Below are 20,523 nucleotides of genomic sequence, written 5' to 3' on the forward strand. Positions count from 1 at the left end.
AGGTTTCCACTCCTGGTTAGGGCTGGAGGGGGCACTGGGGATGAGAATTTATTTCTCTGTTCTTGAAAGTTCTACTCCAGTTCCTGTTAGGATTTGTGTGAGCTGCTCCTCAGCCCCTGCACACCCAGAGATGCCCCTGGGCAGGGCCCCACTGCCAGGAGGGGTCTGCAGGGCAGAGCTGAGCACACTGTGTGTGGGGTGGGCTCTGCTAGCACAGACAGGGAGGAGATCCAGGGACAGAGAAATAGCTCCCAGCAGCGACAAGATCCAGAAAGCAGAGACTTGGGCAGGGATGGAAAAGGATCTGCTTCCATTAACACCATGGGAAGGGGTATTGGGTCATCTCCCTGCCACCCCCTGCAGTGCAGACATCTAGGATGGAGCAAACCTGCCCTCTGCTGTCCCACCTCTTCTCCTCAGGCCATGGCTGGTCAGTAACCTCAGCACCCTCATCACTTCAAAGTAGAAATTACCAACCCCCTGACTGTCTGTGTCTCTGCTGGCTCCCTCTGCAGCAGTGCTGTGCATGTCTCCCTCTTCCCCCTCCTGACTTTGCTCACCCGAACCTTCTGGGATGGGGTTTGGGTTAAGCTGTAGCTCAAAGACCAGTCCTGTGGGTCCTGCCATGCAGGCATAGCCATGGGAGTAAAGACTCAAATCCCTCTCCTAACTGACAGGTTCAAGCAATGCAAATGAGCAGATTCTCCTTACAGGACATCTCGCATTTGTGACATTTGATTCTTTGCTTGCAGGGTGCTGCTGTGCTTCAGGCTGCCCTCCAGAAGGGCAGAGCTCTCCCATGGTGTCTCGGTGTCATCTGGCAGTCCCTCGGGGAAGACACCTCACACTAAAGCCATGGAAGTGCTGCTCATCGTCTGTGTGGAGGAAGCAGCAATGAGCCCTCTGTGTCCCTGCTGTGAGGGGAGAGCTGAGATCCCCCTCCAGTAGGATGGGGTGAGGCTATTTGGAGATCTGCACTGGGAAAAATGGATTCCTCTGCTCCCAGAAGTGCCAGTTTCTTTGGCTGGGAACACTCAAGTGCAAAAATTCTCCAGAATAGGTCAGCTGAGACCAGAGCTGATGGACAGACTGGCTGTGCTCACTCTGCAGGAAGGGACAGTCGGTTTGCCTGTCAGGACCCAGGAGATTTCACTCCTGGGTGGGGGTGGTTTTGCGGGATGTGTCTTTGATTTTGCTGAAAGAAGTCTCTCCTAACTTGTTATGTTCTTCTCCTTCTTGGACAGCGTCCTATGCCCAGAGGCAGCAGATGTCCAACAGCAGCTCCATCACCCAGTTCCTCCTCCTGGCATTCACAGACACACGGAAGCTGCAGTTCTTGCACTTCTGGCTCTTTCTGGGCATCTACCTGGCTGCCCTCCTGGGCAACGGCCTCATCATCACCACCGTCGCCTGTGACCACCACCTCCACACCCCCATGTACTTCTTCCTCCTCAACCTTTCACTTCTTGATGTGGGCGCCATCTCAACCACTGTCCCCAAATCCATAGCCAATTCCCTCTGGGACACCAGGGCCATCTCCTACATGGGATGTGTTGCTCAAGTCCTCTTTGTGTTGTTCTTATTTGGTGCAGAATATTCTCTTCTGACTGTCATGTCCTACGACCGCCACGTTGCCATCTGCAAACCCCTGCACTACGGGACCCTCCTGAGCAGCAGAGCTTGTGTCCACATGGCAGCAGCTGCCTGGGGTGCTGGGTTTCTCTATGCTCTGCTGCACACGGCCAATACATTTTCCCTGCTCCTCTGCAAGGACAATGCTCTGCACCAGTTCTTCTGTGAAATTCCACAGATCCTCAAGCTCTCCTGCTCAGATTCCTACCTCAGGGAGGTTGGGCTTCTGGTGTTTGGTGCCTGTTTAGCATCTGGATGTTTTGTTTTCCTTGTGGTGTCCTATGTGCAGATCTTCAGGGCTGTGCTGAGGATCCCCTCTGAGCAGGGATGGCAGAAAGCCTTTTCCACGTGCCTCCCTCACCTGGCTGTGGTCTCCCTTTTTATAAGCACTGCAGGGTTTGCCTATCTGAAACCTCCTTCCTTCTCCTCTCCACTCTTGGACCTGGTGGTGTCATTGCTGTACTCTGTGGTGCCTCCAGCACTGAACCCCCTCATCTACAGCTTGAGGAATCAGCAGCTCAAGGATGCAGTGTGGAAACTAATAACTGGATGGTTCTATCAAGCAATAAACTGCTCATCATCTTCTCCATAGCAGTTATCATGCAACTCATGGCAGGTCCAGACTGGCTTCTCTGTTGGTTGTTGGTGTGCTGGTTTTTCACTTGTGAAATGTCTTCACTGTCTCCCTGCGTGATGTGATGGAGAACACCTGCAGCTGCTTGCTGGATGATGCAAAGCTGGGTGGAGGCCTCCAACAACCCCATCTGGTTCACCCTGCTCTGAGCATGAGAAAGAGATAAGAGGATGCTCAAGGCTTTCTTCAGACCCGAGTTATTCTAGGATTCAGTGAATATTTCCCTTGAGAGATTTTGCCTTGATTTTTGAAGACAGACTTGGTGGAGGGAGAATTAAAATTAAAGAGTCAAAACCAGGAGATATAAAATGTGTCAACACAAACACAGCAGTTCCTGTGAAGGATGTTTCTCCACTCCCGTCATTAATAGGAAACATATTTTATAGATTTGATAAAACAAGCATACATTAAATTGACAACAGGAAGTGCAGGAAGCTAAGGGCGATTGAGAGGAACTTCAGGGCTCTGGGGAAAACGATGGAGGGCTCTGGGGTGCAAGTAGGGTTTAGATCCATTCCAACACTAAGGAATGAGGAGCAAGAGGTCAGAAAGGATCACTTGATTAATACCTGCCTCTGAACCTGGTGTGAGGAGAAATAAACTGGGTTCTTTGATCATAGACTCGCACACACGCAATACTGGAATCTTTATGCCCACAGGTGAGGGTTTCGATACCTTCTTAGATTAAATGTGCTGAAGCCAGTCTTTTCACACACAAGATAAGGGAAAAAAGAGGCGTGTGCAGACTCGTGAGAGTGTGATAGGTAAGGAGAGAAGTGGTGTGATAGGTATGATAAAATCAGGTAATCTAGTCTCATGCTTCAGGAATTAAGATGATCCGGTAGCAAGTGGGGTCCCCAGGGCTCAATGCTGGCTCCAGCCCTGTACAATATCTTTATCCATGACCGGGATGAGGGGATTGAGTGTGCCTTTAGCAGCATCATGGGCAACACTAAATTGGGAGGAAGTGTCGATCTGCTGGAGGAAAATTCTAATTTGAAATTTCTGATGTTCTATTCATCACTATTTAGTCTTACCCATTCATTGCATCAAAGAATGAAAAGTAGCTACCAAAGATTTAAAATGTCTCAAATTCTAGACCATTACCAAAAACCTATTTCCATTCCCAAAATCTACTATGTATTTCCATTACTGGTTAATGAATATTCAAAATATTGAAAAAAATTGTAGAGGGATTATATGGTAAAATTTAACCCTTTTGTAAAAGAATAGATTTGGTTTCTATGATGTATAGAAGACTTCTACAGCATCCTCAAGATTTCCGTGTAGGGATAGGGTTCGGGTCATTAGGGTTATGGTTAGGATTAGGGATAGCAATGCTAGGGCTAGGGTTACGGTTAGGGTTAGCAGAATTAGTGTAAGGGTTACAGTTAGGGTTAGTGACATTAGGGTTAGGGTTAGGTTTTCAATTCTAAAGCCCAGACTAATTCCAATGCAGAATAACCAGGCTGGAAGAGACCCACCAGATCATCGACTCAAACCATTCCCATCAATCACTAACCCATGTCCCTCAGCACCTCATCCACCCATCCCTTAAACCCCTCCAGGGAAGATGACTCAACCACCTCCCTGGGCAGCCTGTTCCAGTGCCCAATGACCCTTTCTGTGAAGAATTTTTTCCTGATGTCCAGCCTAAACCTACCCTGGCAGAGGTTGAGGCCATTCCCTCTCGTCCTGTCCCCTGTCACTTGGGAGAAGAGGCCAGCTCCCTCCTCCCCACAACCTCCTTTCAGGTAGTTGTAGAGAGTAATGAGGTCTCCCCTCAGCCTCCTCTTCTCCAGGCTAAACACCCTCAGCTCTCTCAGCCGCTCCTCTTGTTCTCCAGCCCTTTCACCAGCTTCACTGCTCTTCTCTGGACTTGATACAGAGCCCAAACATCCTTCTTGTGGTGAGGGGCCCAGAACCGAACACAGTATTCGAGGAACAGTCTCACCAGTGCCGAGTCCAGAGGGAGAAGAACCTCCCTGGACCTGCTGGTCATGCCATTTCTGATCCAAGCCAAGATGCCATTGGCCTTCTTGGCCACCTGGGCCACTGCTGCCTCATGTTCAGTCGCTGTCAACCAACACCCCCAGGTCCTTCTCCTCCAGGCAGCTTTCCAGCCAGACTTCTCCTAGTCTGTAGCACTGCACAGGGTTGTTGTGCCCCAAGTGCAGGACCCGGCATTTGGCCTTGTTAAACCTCCTCCCATTGGTCTCAGCCCAGCGGTCCAGCCTGTTCAGATCCCTTTGGAGCTCCACCCTATCAAACACGCGGCCTGTTCCCATGCTCTGCCTCTTTCATGGATTGGAAACATTCACAATACACTTCTGCTACAACAATTTTCTGCACACCTTGTTATCTTTTATTCAATTGGATATCAGTTGAAATTTTAAGATAAACTCAAAACAACTTAACTTAACTCAAGATAACTTTATCTTAACTCAAGATAAAACATAGGAGCACGGAATGTAAAACCTGGAAAAGATTGAGAACTGTAGTAATCTGTATTTCTAAAATGCAATATAAGTTTCTGGTAACTTGTCATAGTGCCTCTCTTTGTGTTTTGCAATGACCATGATTAATGTATGCAGGACTTTGAAGCACAAAGGTGCATTAAACTTATTAATAAGCAAGGCAGGAGGATTTTTAAACTAGACAAAACAAAAGTGGAAGTGTGATGTTTTAAAATTCATATTTTTTTACAGGACTAATTCAATTTTTGTGCCCCCAAATGCACATTTTGTGCCCCCAAACCCACACCCTGTGCCCCAAAATCCAGCTTTTGTGCCTCAAGATGCACCTTTTGTGCCCCAAAATTCACTTTTCTGCCCCCAAATCCACCTTACCTGCCCCAAATTTCACTCAGAGGCCCAAACCCCACCTTTTCTGCCCCCAAATCCAGGTTTTGTGCCACAAACTCACCCAATAAGGAGAAGGAGATGGTTAAGGAGAAGGAGGAGAAGGCTAAGGAGAAGGAAAATGTTAAGAAGAAGGAGAATGAGGAGAAAGAAGAGAAGGTTAAGGAGAAGGAGAAGAAGGTTAAGGAGAAGGAGGAGAAGGTTCAGCCAAAACCAAGAAAAAGGAGCAGGAGAGGGAAACGGAAGGGGAACTGTTAAGTCCCTTCCCAAAGTCCTGCAAATTTCTTAAATTCAAGTAGGATCGTGTCATAGATGTTTCCTAGAAGGAGAGTTGGATCCTAGGAGAGTTGGGGAGTAGAGAGTTTGGTCAATGTAGAGTTGGGTTAGAGAAGAGTTGAGGTACTAGAAGAGTGAGGTCAAAGCAATGTCATAGAGAAGTTGGACTCTAGAAGATTAAGCTCACATGGAATGATAAGAGTTGGGTCATAGTAGAGTCAGAATAGTCAAGAGTTTGGTCTTAGAAGATTAAATTCATAGAAGAGTCACAGGAGAGTCAGATGAGAGAAGATTCCTAGAAGAGTCGGGTCCTACACGATTCTCTGGAAGGGTCCAAACTTAGAAGTTTGGGCCATAAATGTGGCTTTGTGGGTTGTCCAGAGACAGAACCAGGTCTGGAATTCAGGTCAGGCTGGAGAACCTCCCGTGGGGAAAGGAATCTCCTTGGAGAAGAGCAAGAGAGTGTTTGTGTGCCTGCAGAGCCCAGGAGAAGGAGAAACCTGGACAAGGATATATGGAGGAGGATTTTACATAGTTTAGCATGGCTTTATGTAGTTACGTGAGGAACAAGGTGCTCGGTGGATGATCCTTCTGTAGGTAGTTAAGGCCTGGCGGTCAGAAGATCTCGCGCTGTACGGAAAGACAGGACCCACTCTGGATAGGCAATAACATTTAGCTTATGATGTAAGCAGACGGAAGTGACGTTGTAAACCTAAGCTATATAAGGCTGTGTTACCTATCAACAAACGCCATTTGCCATCCACCACATTGGTGTCTGTGAGCTGATGGACCGAGTGGCCTGGGGTTGGTCACTGTGCCGTTGCTGAACCAGGTCGCCACGCCTCTGGAGGCAACAAGTGGTGCTGAAACCCGGGAGCCGGGAAGGAGCTCCAGGAATCGGGAAGTCGCTTGGAATCGGGTGAATGGTGGCCAGAGCAGCAGGACCAGCCCGGCGGGGAGGAAGCTCCCGGATTATCAAGGAAGATGGAAGCCCTTGTGAAGGTCGTATCACAATTACATAAGCAGTGGGATACAGATTGTAAGTGTAAAGATTTTATTCTCGCAGTTGCGAGGCTTTTACAGATTGGGGTCATTGACCAGCCGGTGGATATTCTCCACCCCGAGGTGTGGGATAAATGCACCAGAGCGTTAGCCGAGGAAACGATGTCCTCGGGTTGTGGGAAAAACCTTAAGTCATGGGGGAAAGTCGTACAGGCCCTGCAGGAGGCCATGCAGGAGCAGGAGACCTGGAGGGCGGCAAGGGACTGTTTGCTGGCCACCCCGAAATTGGGGGTCGGGGCGGCCACGCAGACTCTACACCCCCCAGATTCTGATGATTATGCTGAGTCTAAATATCTGCGAGAGGGTGATATGTCCCCTCAATCCCCAAACCCCGATCCGCTTACGGAGGGACAGAAACAAGCGGAATCCTTCTGGGGTGGGTTGGCCGAGGAGGCCGGGGCGCCGCTGGGAAACCAGGGCCCGAGGAAGTCTCAGCCAAACCGCCACCTTATGCACCCCAAGATGGCGCCGAGCGGGAAAGGGAAAGGAGGGGTGAGAATGTTCCTGGCGGGAACAAGGAGGAAGCGCTGGAATTGAATAGTGTGCGCAAGTGTGAAGGGGAGGAGAACGTGAAAGAGAAGGGGAGTGCGAACGACCGGGAAAGGGAGGGGAGTGTGAGCGAGGGGCAGAGAGCCAATCAGAGCGTCCGCCTGCTTCCGAGCAGAAGGCGGGGCGAGCCAGGGGGAGGGACCGGCCCCATCCACAAGGGAAGTAGGCAGGGCCGGAGCCCAACAAAAAGAGATCGGGGCCCGGAAGTGAGCAGTCAGTCGAGTTCTGACTCCGGATCAGACACTAGTCGGGGTGGGTGGTTCACAACCGACTCAAATTCAGAGGAGGAGGAAGTGGGGGTGGATAGAGTTAAAAGCCAAAATATCCCCACTCGAATTAAAGAAAAGCTGAGAGGGGGACAAATTCCTCTCACGGATTGGAGGAAAATAAAGATAGCGTGCACTGATTGGACCCCATCGGCCACGCTAGTGTTCCCGGTCCAGGTGACGGATGGGGAACAGAGGGTCCACTCGCCAATAAACCCTAAGGATATACAAGCGATTGTTAAAGCAATTGCAGACAAAGGGCTTAATTCTGCCATGGTCTCCACCCTCATAAACAGTGTTTTTGGGGGAGACGACATGCTCCCGTTTGATATAAAACTAACTTGTAGATTAATCTTTGACGGGGCAGGGATGATTGTTTTTAAACAAGAATGGGAGGAAAACTGTGTGAAGCAACTAGCCCAAGTGGTTGGGGCAGATCACCCACTGCACGGCTCCAGCCTGCAGCGGCTGATGGGAACAGACCCAACAATGATTACCCCTCAGGCGCAAGCCCAGGGCCTGCGGGCCCATGAAGTTATGGCAACTACCTGTGCGGCCAGCGAAGCTATTCGCACAGCCTCTAGCATTATTGCCAAACCATCGCCATGGTCCACAATAAAACAAAATGAAAGTGAGAGTTTTACACAATTCGTGGACCGTCTCCAGGCAGCAGTTGACTCTTCAAGCCTGCCTACAGAAGCAAAAGGCCCGGTCGTAGCAGAATGCTTACGTCAGCAGTGTAACTTGGCAACCAAAGAAATTCTGCGGTCATTGCCGGTGGGGTCAAGTATCGCAGACATGATTAAACATGTCGTGAAGGTAGAGCATCTAGCCCTGATCCAGATGGCTGTTCACACTGCAATAGCCAACGTGATGGCACGTTTTACGTGTGGCCAGGCGGGCCACGTTGTAGCAAACTGCCCTCGGTTGAGGGATTCTTTGACGGTTTTTGTTCGGAGATTTTGTCCACAGGACCGGATTATCAGATGCCCTTGTAACCCATACGCCCCGGTGGCAGGAGAAGACGACAAGTCAACAAGCATCCTGTCCGCACCTGAGAGTTACACACCGGCGGAATCCAAACAACGGCGACGCAGCCTCTATGGGGAGGGGCTGCTATGCCTTTGTGTAATTTTGATTTTAGGGCTTGTTACTATAAAACAGGTCGGATCAGAGTACCATCTCCATCAGCCATTTAGGTGGATCATACGAGAATCCTTTACAGCACTGACAGTAGCTATTCTAATGATTATAGGAGGTGCGGGAGTAGGTACAGGGGTGGCATCCTTGGTGCAACAGAGTAAAGAATTTAGTTCCTTGAGGGTAACAGTAGACAAGGACCTGGCCAGAACTGAGCAATAAATCACTGCATTAGATTAGATCATTATCCGAAGTAGTGCTGCAGAATCAAAGAGAATTAGACTTGATGTTCTTACAGCAAGGGGGAGTGTGCACTGCACTAAGGGAAGAGTGTTGTGTATATGCAGACCACACCGGAATAGTGAGGGATGTTATGGCCAAATTGCAAGAGGGATTGGAAAAACAAAAAAGGGAACGAGAGGCACAACAAAATTGGTTTGAATCATGGTTTAACCACTCACCATGGCTGACTACCCTGATATCTATTTTGATAGGGCTGATCGTAATAATCATATTGGCATTGATCTTCGGACCCTGTATATTGAATAAGCTTGTGTCATTTTTTAAAAGCTGGCTAGAAAAGGTTAACATTATGTTTGTAGAATGCCAGCAACTGCTTTAAGAATGTATTTAGAGAGCGTTACCCCCAGTTACACCCAGTTACCTCCAAGTTACCAAGTGTGCCTTATGTTTGTTACTATGAAAATATTGTTTACACTTTTGAGAATTTATTAAATTTAGACATTTGATGTTATATTTTAGACTTGTTAAGATTTTTAGATTTGTTAATTTGTTTAAATTTGTTAAGATTTTATATTGTTAAGATTTTTATATTTGTTAAGATTTTTAGATTTTTATATTTTATATTTTTTTGGCTATTTCGTTAAGCATAGGGAGTGGGGAAATGTAGGTAGTTAAGGCCTGGCGGTCGGAAGATCTCGCGCTGTACGGAAAGACAGGACCCACTCTGAATAGCCAATAGCATTTAGCTCATGATGTAAGCAGACGGAAGTGAGGTTGTAAACCTAAGCTATATAAGGCTGTGTTACCTATCAACAAACGCCATTTGCCATACACCACATTGGTGTCTGTGAGCTGATGGACCGAGAGGCCTGGGGTTAGTCGCCATGATGTTGCAGAACCAGGTCGCCACGCCTCCAAAGGCAAGAGTTGGGGAACTGGCAGAGTACCTACCAAAGATACAATAATCTCAAATTCTAGACAATTACCAATACCATCTTTCTTATATCAAACTCTACTATCTATTTCATGTTTTGGTAAATGAATATTCAAAATCTTGAAAAAAATTTTAGATGGATTATTTGGTAAATTTTAAGCCTTTCATAATAGATTAAATTTGATTTCTATGATGTAAAGAAGAGTTCTTAATGCTTCCTCAAGTTTTCTCCATAGGGGTAGGGTTATGGTTAGGGGCGTTAGGGTTAGGGTGATGGTTAGGGTTAGTGACATTGGCTTTAAGGTTACGGTTGTGGTTCGGCTTATGGTTTGGGTTAGCGACATTAGGGTTAGGATTACGATTAGCGATATTAGCCTTAGGGTTAGGGTAAAGGTTAGAGTTCCAAAGACCAGACTATTTCCCACGCCCAGCCCGTTCCAAAGCCCCACCTTGTCACATGCTTTGCCCGATCCTTAGCCCCGCCTCTTTCCATGCCCCACTACTTCCGACACTCCAGCTATGTCCAACACCCCACCCATTCCCATTCATCACACCATCATAAGTTCTGCTTATTTTCCATGCCCGAACAGTTCCCACGCTCTGCCTCTTCCCCTCTTCCATCCCCTGCCCCGCCCATACCGATACTGCACATATTACTACGACCTGGCTATTGCCACGCTCCTTCTAGTCTCACACCGAACCCTTTCCCGTGACACGCTTGTTCCCACTCTCTAACTATTTTTCACGCCCCGCCCATAACAATCATCTGCTTTTTCCCACGCTCCAACCTCAGCCCCGCCCATTCCCGCACCCCACCCATTCCCATGCTCTGACTCTTCCCACACCCTGCCCGTTCTCATGCCCCACCCATTCCCACCCTCTGTCTTTTCCTGTGGGAACGTTGGACAGAGAAGATGGCCTGGATGCTGTGGGACTGAGCAATTCTATCAAAGCCTTGAAACAGAGAGTTGAAAGATAAACAAAGGCCAGCTGAAAGGAATACAAGAGCTAGTTGGGTGGGAACAAGCACCAGCTGAAAGAAAAACGATTAAAGAGAACTATCAACATAGTTTATTTGAATGTAACTTGGTTTCTTAGCATGCGCAGTATTTCAGCAAATTATATGTTAGTAATAGCTTTATGGACAGCTACCTTTAACCAATAATACACTGTAGATACCCTCGTGGGCACCCAGGAATGTGACCAAAAAGGGTTTATAAAGAAACAGCTAAGCTCAAGAAATTGAACACTCGCTGATCATCTTGATCTCTGTGTTTGATTACATGATGCTACTGTCTAAATTTCCCCGTGCCCCTCCCATGTTCACGCTGTGGGTAGGGCGTGGGAAATAGGCGGGGCATGGGAAGGGGCAGGGCGTGGGAAAAGGTAGAGCGTGGGAATGGGTGGGGCTTGGGAAGGGGCAGGGTGTGGGAACAGGCAGAGCATGGAAATGGGTGGGGCATGGGAACAGACAGGGCGTGGGAACAGTCAGAGCATGGGAACTGGTGGGGCGTAGGTACAGGCAGAGCATGGGAATGGGTGGGGTTTGGGAATTGGCAGAGCGTGGGAAAAGCAGAGCATGGGAATGGGTGGGGTGCGAGATTAGGCGCGGCTGATGATGGAGCATGGGAGCAAGCAGGTGGTGGGAATTGGTGAGGTGTGGGAAATAGGTGGAGTGTGGGAAGAAGCAGGTCATGGGAACGGGCTTAGTGTGAGAATAGAAGGAGCGTGGCAATAGCCAGGTGGCAGGAATCTGTGCAGTGTTGGTATGGGTGAGGCAGGGGATTGAGCAGGGGAAGAGACAGAGCGTGGGAATTTTTCGGGAGTGGGAAATAAGCAGAAGTTGTGATGGTGTGATGAACGGGAATGAGCGGGGTGTTGGACATGGCTGGAGTTTTGGAATTAGTGGGGCATGGACAAAGGAGGGGCTTAGGATGGGGCAGAGCATGGGAAAAAGCTGGGGTTTGGGAACGGGTTGGGCCCTGGAAGTAGTCTGGTCTTTGGAAATCTAACCCTAACCCTAATATCACTAACCCTAATCCTAACCCTAATGTCGCTAACCCAAATCATAAACCGAACCAGAACTGTAGCCCTAAACCTAATGTCGGTAACCCTAACCATAAATCTAACCCTAATGACCCAAACCGAACGTCCCTAACCGTAACCCTATCCCTACGTAGAAATCTTGAGGAAGCAGTAAGAACTCTTCTTTACATCATAGAAATCAAATTTATACCTTTATGAAGGTCAAATTTTACCTTAAAATCCATCTAAAATTTTCTTCAAGATGTTTGAATATTCACTTACCAATAAATGCAATATATAGTAGAGTTGGATAATAGAAATAGGGGTTTGGCAGTTGCCTAGAATTTGAGATATTTTAAATCTTTGGTAGACACTTTTCATCCTTCTATGCAATGGAAGAGTAAGATTAAATAGTGAGGAATACAAATTTAGAAATTTTAAATCAGAATTTTCCTCCACCATGTCGACATTGCTCCCTATTTATTGTCACCCATAACGTATTTATTTTTGTCCCACCTTTCTCCTCTAAACTGTCACAGGGACATCTGGCACTATTTTGTACAATACAAAATGTTATGTTCTCAGTTGGATCTTAAGTGCCACCATAGAATAAAGAAATATGTTAGGAATTTTCTGTATATATTTTTGGCAGGTAGCTTGAGAGACAAATGATGTACCTCACAAGATAGATATGAATAAGCATAATCCATGCAGATGTTTTCCTCCTCCCCATCATATAGATGATAGTAGATTCTGATAACAGGAAGTGGGTTTTGGTAATTGTCTAGAATTTGAGGTATTTTAAATATTTTGTAGCTACTTTTCGTTCTTTTATGCAATGAAAGAGTAAGATTAAATAGCAATGTATAGAAATTTAGAAATTTCAGTGTCAATTGCGGGGAGGAAAATTCTAATCTGAAATTTCTAATTGAAATTTCTGGGTTCCCACACCCTGCCAATTCCCACCTTAAGGTGCAAATGAGACAGCATAATTCTTTTTAGTTAGTGTTGCCAAAGCGTAAGAGTAACTGACACAGTGTTTGGCAGATTATTCTCCGCTTTGCAAGGTGCTAGAGAAATTTTTAAGAATATGTCTCTTTTGTGAGATGTGAACATATATGAACTCGGTCTGCGACTTCAAGACTAGGATTTTTTACTTCACCACTCATCATCTGTCTCCTGGAACTGCTCTGGCACACTTTGGAGAGGAGAAAACGGGTGAATTTAACGATCTCAAAAACATAGCTTCTGATAAATCATTGGTAACTAATAGAGTTGTAAAGGCTTAGAATATAAATGCATAGATCTTAAGGAAGAACCATCAGCTAATTTTAAGAACTTACCGCTAAAGTTTTCTTATGGATCAACACTTCCTTTCAAGAACTCGTTATCTTGTATTCAATTGGATATCCCTTGAAAGTTGACCTATATTTGCTTCCAAAAAAAGTCTTTATTTGAGAGGAGAGTAAAGAGAACATTTCCTGGCTATGTTCTTCTTTAAGTTAAGCTGTGGACCTCAAAAGGCAAAAAAATTGAGCATGTTCCAGAGGCAGTTGAAATAAACTGATGGGGAGGAAGAAAACATCTGCATGGATTATGTTTATTCATCTCTACCTTGTGAGGTACATCATTTGTCTCTCAAGCTGACTGCCAAAAATCAATACAGACAATTGCTGATGTATTTCTATATTCTGTGGTGGCACTTCAGAAACAACTGAGAACATAACCTTCTGAATTGTACAAAATAGTGTCAGATGTCCCTCCTACAGAATAGAGGAGAAAGGGTTTCTAAAGTAAATACATTGTGGGCAACAATGAATAGGGAGAAATGTCGATGTGGTGGAGGAAAAATCTAATTTAAAATTTCTAAATTTCTATTCATTACTATTTAATCTTACTCCTCCGTTGCATAAAAGAATGAAAAGTACCTACCAAAGATATAATAATCTCAAATTCTAGACAATTACCATTACCATATTTCTTATATCAAACTCTACTATCTATTTCATATTTTGGTAAATGAATATTCAAAATCTTGAAAAAAATTTTAGATGGATTATTTGGTAAATTTTAAGCCTTTCATACTAGATTAAATTTGATTTCTATGATGTAAAGAAGAGTTCTTAATGCTTCCTCAAGTTTTCTCCATAGGGGTAGGGTTATGGTTAGGGGCGTTAGGGTTAGGGTGATGGTTAGGGTTAGTGACATTGGCTTTAAGGTTACGGTTGTGGTTCGGCTTATGGTTTGGGTTAGTGACATTAGGGTTAGGATTACGATTAGCGATATTAGCCTTAGGGTTAGGGTAAAGGTTAGAGTTCCAAAGACCAGACTATTTCCCACGCCCAGCCCGTTCCAAAGCCCCACCTTGTCACATGCTTTGCCCGATCCTTAGCCCCGCCTCTTTCCATGCCCCACTACTTCCGACACTCCAGCTATGTCCAACACCCCACCCATTCCCATTCATCACACCATCATAAGTTCTGCTTATTTTCCATGCCCGAACAGTTCCCACGCTCTGCCTCTTCCCCTCTTCCATCCCCTGCCCCGCCCATACCGATACTGCACATATTACTACGACCTGGCTATTGCCACGCTCCTTCTAGTCTCACACCAAAGCCTTTCCCGTGACACGCTTGTTCCCACTCTCTAACTATTTTTCACGCCCCGCCCATAACAATCATCTGCTTTTTCCCACGCTCCAACCTCAGCCCCGCCCATTCCCGCACCCCACCCATTCCCATGCTCTGACTCTTCCCACACCCTGCCCGTTCTCATGCCCCACCCATTCCCACCCTCTGTCTTTTCCTGTGGGAATGTTGTACAGAGAAGATGGCCTGGATGCTGTGGGACTGAGCAATTCTATCAAAGCCTTGAAACAGAGAGTTGAAAGATAAACAAAGGCCAGCTGAAAGGAATACAAGAGCTAGTTGGGTGGGAACAAGCACCAGCTGAAAGAAAAACGATTAAAGAGAACTATCAACATAGTTTATTTGAATGTAACTTGGTTTCTTAGCATGCGCAGTATTTCAGCAAATTATATGTTAGTAATAGCTTTATGGACAGCTACCTTTAACCAATAATACACTGTAGATACCCTCGTGGGCACCCAGGAATGTGACCAAAAAGGGTTTATAAAGAAACAGCTAAGCTCAAGAAATTGAACACTCGCTGATCATCTTGATCTCTGTGTTTGATTCTGTGACTCTCCTGTGTACATTTTCACATGCCCCTCCTATTCCAGCGCTCTGCCCTTTCTAATTCCCCACACATTCCCATGCTCCGCCTTTTCCTATGCCCCACCAACTACCATGCTCTGAATGTTCCCACTCCCTGCATTTTCCCATGCCCCACCCATTCCCACACTCTTCCTCATCCCACGCCCCACCCGTTCTCACGTCCCACCCTTTCCCACACTCTCTGTGTCCCCACAACCTTCTCATTCCCGCGCCCCAACAATTCCCATGCCCTGTCTGTTCCCGTGCCCTACCCATGCCCATGCTCTGCTGTGACAGAAATGTATTGTAGATGTTTCCAATTCATGCAAGAGGCAGAGCATTGGAAAGGGCAGTGTGTAGGATGGGGTGGAGCATGGGAAGAGGTAGAGCAATGGCAAGACCCAGAGTATGTGATGGGGAAGTGTTGAGGATAGAGTATAGGATCAGATGAGCCGTGGGAACAAGCAGAGAGTGGGAATAGTTGGCATGTGGGAAAGAGTTGGTTGTGGGAACTGGAAAGGCGTGGGAAAGGGAGAGGTGTGAGTATAGGAGGAAGTTTGGGATGGTTGGATTGGAGCTGTGGTGGAGTGTGGGAAACAGGTGGAGAGTGGGAAGGGGTTGGGTCAAGAAGAGTTTGGGAAGTAAAGTGTTTGAATGGGCGGGGCATAGTATGGAAGATGGGAATGGGTGGGGCATGGGAAATAGGTGGGGCACAGGAACGGGCAGGGCATGGGAACAGGCAGAGCATGGGAATGGGTGGGGTTCGGAATCAGGCAGAGCTGTGGATTGAGCATGGGAACAAGCAGGTGATGGGATTCAGTGAAGCGTGAGTAATTTGTGGTGTGTGGGAACAAGCAGGTGACGGGAACAAGCAGGTTAGGGCTGGGAGCTCTTCAAAAGGGTGGTCCTAGCAGCTCAGGAGAAAGCCATCCCCGTGGTCCGGAAAAAAAGCCGGCAGGGGAGAAAGCCAGCTTGGTTGAATAGAGAGATCTTGAGGGATATCAAGAAGAAGAGAAATGTTTATGGCCTCTGGAAGAAGGGACAGGCCTCTTGGGTGGACTACAGGAGGGAAGTAAGATTGTGTAGGGAAAAAATCAGAAGGGCTACGGCTCAGCTAGAAATTGGATTGGCCAAGTCAGTGAAAGATAACAAAAAAAACTTTCTACAAATATATAAATAATAAAAGGCAGACTAGGGAGACCATACAGTCCCTATTGGACACAGAAGGAACAACAGTAACAGGGGATGAGGAAATGGCTGAGGTACTTAATGCCTTCTTTGCCTCAGTCTTTATTTGTAAGGAGGGTCGTTCCGTCTGTGTACAAACCCAGGAGCTAGAGGAGCATAATGAGGCTCCCATGATCCAAGAGGAGGTGGTCAGAGCCTTGCTAGCCCGACTGGACACTCACAAGTCTATGGGGCCGGACGGGATTCACCCTACGGTACTGAAGGAGCTGGCGGATGTGCTGGCCAAACCCCTTTCCATCATCTTCCAACAGTCCTGGCTGACTGGGGAAATCCCACTGGACTGGAGGCTGGCTGATGTTGTGCCCATCTACAAAAAGGGCCGCAGGGAGGACCCAGGAAACTCCAGGCCTGTCAGTCTGACCTCAGTGCCAGGGAAAGTCATGGAGCAGGTGATCTTGAGTGCTATCATGAAGCACATGCAAGAGAACCGGGGGATCAGGCCCAGTCAACATGGGTTCACAAAAGGCAGGTCTTGCCAGACTAACCTGATCGCCTTCTATGACAAAGTGACTCGGCTGCTGGATGAGGGAAAGGCTGTGGATGTGGTCTTCCTGGACTTCAGCAAAGCCTTTGACACAGTTTCTCACAGCATTCTGCTTGAGAAACTGTCAGCCTCTGGCCTGGACAGGCGCACACTCTCCTGGGTGGAAAACTGGTTGGATGGCCGGGCCCAGAGAGTGGTGGTAAATGGTGTGAAATCCAGCTGGAGGCCAGTGACAAGTGGGGTTCCCCAGGGCTCGGTGCTGGGTCCAGCCCTGTTCAATGTCTTCATCAATGATCTGGATGAAGGCATTGAGTGCACCCTTAGCAAGTTTGCAGACGACACTAAGCTGGGTGGAAGTGTCAATCTGCTGGAGGGTAGAGAAGCTCTGCAAAGGGATCTGAACAGGCTGGACCGCTGGGCAGAGTCCAATGGGAGGAGGTTTAACAAGGCCAAATGCCGGGTCCTGCACTTGGGGCACAACAACCCTATGCAGTGCTACAGACAGGAGAAGTCTGTCTAGAAAGCTGCCTGGAGGAGAGGGACCTGGGGGTGTTGGTCGACAACCGACTGAATATGAGCCAGCAGTGTGCCCAGGTGGCCAAGAAGGCCAATGGCATCTTGGCTTGGATCAGAAACGGCGTGACCAGCAGGTCCAGGGAGGTTATCCTCCCTCTGGACTCGGCACTTGTGAGACCGCTCCTTGAATCCTGTGTTCAGTTCTGGGCCCCTCACCACAAGAAGGATGTTGAGGCTCTGGAACGAGTCCAGAGGAGAGCAACAAAGCTGGTTAAGGGGCTGGAGAACAGGCCTTATGAGGAGCGGCTGAGAGAGCTGGGGTTGTTTAGCCTGGAGAAGAGGAGGCTGAGGGGTGACCTCATTGCTCTCTACAACTACCTGAAAGGAGGTTGTAGAGAGGAGGGTGCTGGCCTCTTCTTCCAAGTGACAGGGACAGGACAAGAGGGAATGGCCTTAAGCTCTGCCAGGGGAGGTTTAGGCTAGACGTTAGGAAAAAATTCTTTACAGAAAGGGTCATTGGGCACTGGAACAGGCTGCCCAGGGAGGTGGTTGAGTCACCTTCCCTGGAGGTGTTTAAGGCACGGGTGGATGAGGTGCTGAGGGATATGGTTTAGTGATTGATGGGAACGGTTGGACTCGATGATCCGGTGGGTCTCTTCCAACCTGGTTATTCTGTGATTCTGTGATTCTGGGAACAGGCTTAGTGTGAGAATAGAAGGAGCGTGGCAATAGCCAGGTTGTAGCAATATGTGCAGTGTGGGTATGGGGGAGGCATAGGATCAAGCAGGGGAAGAGACAGAGCGTGGGAATGGTTCAGAATTGGGAATAAGCAGAAGTTGTGATGGTGTGATGAATGGGAATGGGCGGGGTGTTGGACCTAGCTGGAGTGTGGGAATGAGTGGGGCATGGAAAGGGGCGGGGCATATGATCGGGCAGAGAATGAGAAAAGGTGGGGTTTGGGAACAGGTTGTCTATGGGAAATAGTCTGGTCTTTGGAACTCTAACCTTAACCTTGACACTAAGTCTAATATCGCTAACCCTAGTCCTAACCCTAATGTCGCTAACCCAAATCACACACTGAACCACAACCATAACCCTAAAACTAATGTCACTAACCCTAACCATAAACCTAACACTAATGACCCTAACCCTAACGACACTAACTGTAACCCTACCCCTACACAGAAATCTTGAGGAAGCAGGAAGAACTCTTCTTTACATCATAGAAGTCAAATTTACACTTTTACGAAAGTTCAAACATTACAATACGATCTATCTAAATTTTCTTCAAGATTCTGAACATACATTAACCAATAAATGAAATATATAGTAGAGTTTTATAAGAGAAAGAGGGTTTTGGTAACTGTCTAGAATTGGAGATACTTTAAATCTTTGGTAGCTACTTTCCATTCTTTTCTGCTATGAAATAGTAAGAATAAATAGCAATGAATAGAAATATAGAAATTTCAAATTAGAATTTTCCTTCAAACGATGGACAAGTCTCCCTATTTAATGTCACCCATAATGTATTTACTTGATACCCCCTTTCTCGTATACTCTGTAGCAGGAAAATTTGGCATTACTTTGTACAATACAGAAGGTTATGTTCTCAGTTGTTTCTTATATGCCACCATAGAAGAAAGAAATCCATTAGGAAGGAATTTTCTGTATATATTTTTGGCAGGTAGCTCGAGAGACAAATTACGTACCTAACAAAATAGATAGGAATAAGCATAATCCATGCAGTTTTTTTCCTCCTCCCCGTCACAGAGTAGATTTTGATAATAGAAAGTGGTTTTTGTTAATTGCCTAGAGTTTGAGATATTTTAAATCTTTGGTTGCTACTTTTCATTCTTTTATGCAATGAAAGAGTAAGATTAAATAGCGATGAATAGAAAATTAGAAATTTCAAATTAGAATTTTCCTCTACCAGATCGACATTTCTCCCTCTTTTATGTCAGACATAATTGAATAAAATATAATAAGGCATACAGGCAATTGCTGTGACAGAAATATATTGTTAATATTTCCAGTCCATGAAATAGGCAGAGCATGGGAACGGGCAGGATGTTGGATAGGGTGGAGCATTGGAAGAGGCAGAGCGTGGGAAAGAGGCAGAGCGTGGGAAAGAGGCAGAGCATGGGATAGGGAAGGGCAGAGGATGGAGCATGTGATCAGATGAACCCAGGGAATGAGAAGAGAGTGGGGATAGCTGACTTGTGGGAATGTGTGGGGTGTGGGAACTGGAATGGCGTGGGAAAGGGTGGGGTGTATAAAAATCTATGATATATTTCATTTATTGGATAATGTTTACTAAAAATCATGAAGAAAATGTTAGATGGATCATATGGTAAAGTTTGAACTTTCATAAAAGCATAAATTTGATTTCTATGATGTAGAGTTCTTCCTGCTTCCTCAAGATTTCTGTGTAGGGGTAGGGTTACAGTTAGTGTCGTTAGGGTTAGGGTCATTAGTGTTAGGTTTATGGTTAGGGTTAGTGACATTAGTTTGGGGGTTAGAGTTATGGTTCAGTTTACGATTTTGGTAAGCGACATAAAGGTTAGGATTAGGGTTAGTGATATTACACTTAGTTTTAAGGTTAACGTAAGAGTTCCAAAGACCAGACTATTTCCCATACCCAACCCATTCCCAAACCCCACCTTTTCCCATTCTCTGCTCGATGCTACGCCCCACCTCTTCCCATGCCCCACTGATTCCCACACTCCAGCTATATCCAACTCCCCGCCCATTCCCATTCATCACACCATCAAAAGTTCTGCTTATTTCCCACTCCTGAACCATTCCCAAGCTCCAACTCTTCCCTTGCTTGATCCGCTCCCCAATCAATACCGACACTGCACATATTGCTAAAACCTGGCTATTGCCACATTCCTTCTATGCCTCGCCTCGCCTCGCCTCGCCTCGCCTCGCCTTGCCTTGCCTTACGTTGCCTTACCTTACGTTGCCTTACCTTACGTTGCCTTACCTTACGTTGCCTTACGTTGCCTTACCTTACGTTGCCTTGCCTTACGTTGCCTTGCCTTACTTTGCCTTACGTTGCCTTACCTTACGTTGCCTTTACTTTACATTGCCTTACGTTGCCTTACCTTACGTTGCCTTGCCTTACTTTGCCTTACGTTGCCTTACCTTACGTTGCCTTTACCTTACATTGCCTTACGTTGCCTTACCTTACATTGCCTTACCTTACGTTGCCTTGCCTTACTTTGCCCTACGTTGCCTTACCTTACGTTGCCTTTACCTTACATTGCCTTACGTTGCCTTACCTTACATTGCCTTACCTTACGTTGCCTTGCCTGACGTTGCCTTACTTTGCCTTACCTTACGTTGCCTTACGTTGCCTTGCCTTATGTTGCCTTATCTTACGTTGCATTACCTTACGTTGCCTTACATTACGTTGCCTTACGTTGCCTTGCCTTA

The 20,523-nt window shown here is 46.7% G+C and overlaps 1 protein-coding gene across 1 annotated transcript; it reads left to right on the top strand.

Annotated features, from left to right (window-relative positions):
- Positions 1-1,267: 1,267 nt before the first annotated feature.
- Positions 1,268-2,224, top strand: LOC138734308 (olfactory receptor 14A16-like). Its single transcript, XM_069881917.1, has one exon. It carries the CDS (start codon positions 1,268-1,270, stop codon positions 2,222-2,224), a length of 957 nt encoding a protein of 318 aa, XP_069738018.1.
- The last annotated feature ends 18,299 nt before the right edge of the window (positions 2,225-20,523 follow it).

This window comes from Phaenicophaeus curvirostris, unplaced genomic scaffold, assembly GCF_032191515.1.
Source record: "Phaenicophaeus curvirostris isolate KB17595 unplaced genomic scaffold, BPBGC_Pcur_1.0 scaffold_71, whole genome shotgun sequence".
NCBI lineage: Eukaryota > Metazoa > Chordata > Aves > Cuculiformes > Cuculidae > Phaenicophaeus > Phaenicophaeus curvirostris.

Bases quoted from the DNA above. Each gene is read 5' to 3' on its own strand.
- LOC138734308 (XM_069881917.1), top strand. From the start codon at position 1,268: ATGTCCAACAGCAGCTCCATCACCCAGTTCCTCCTCCTGGCATTCACA.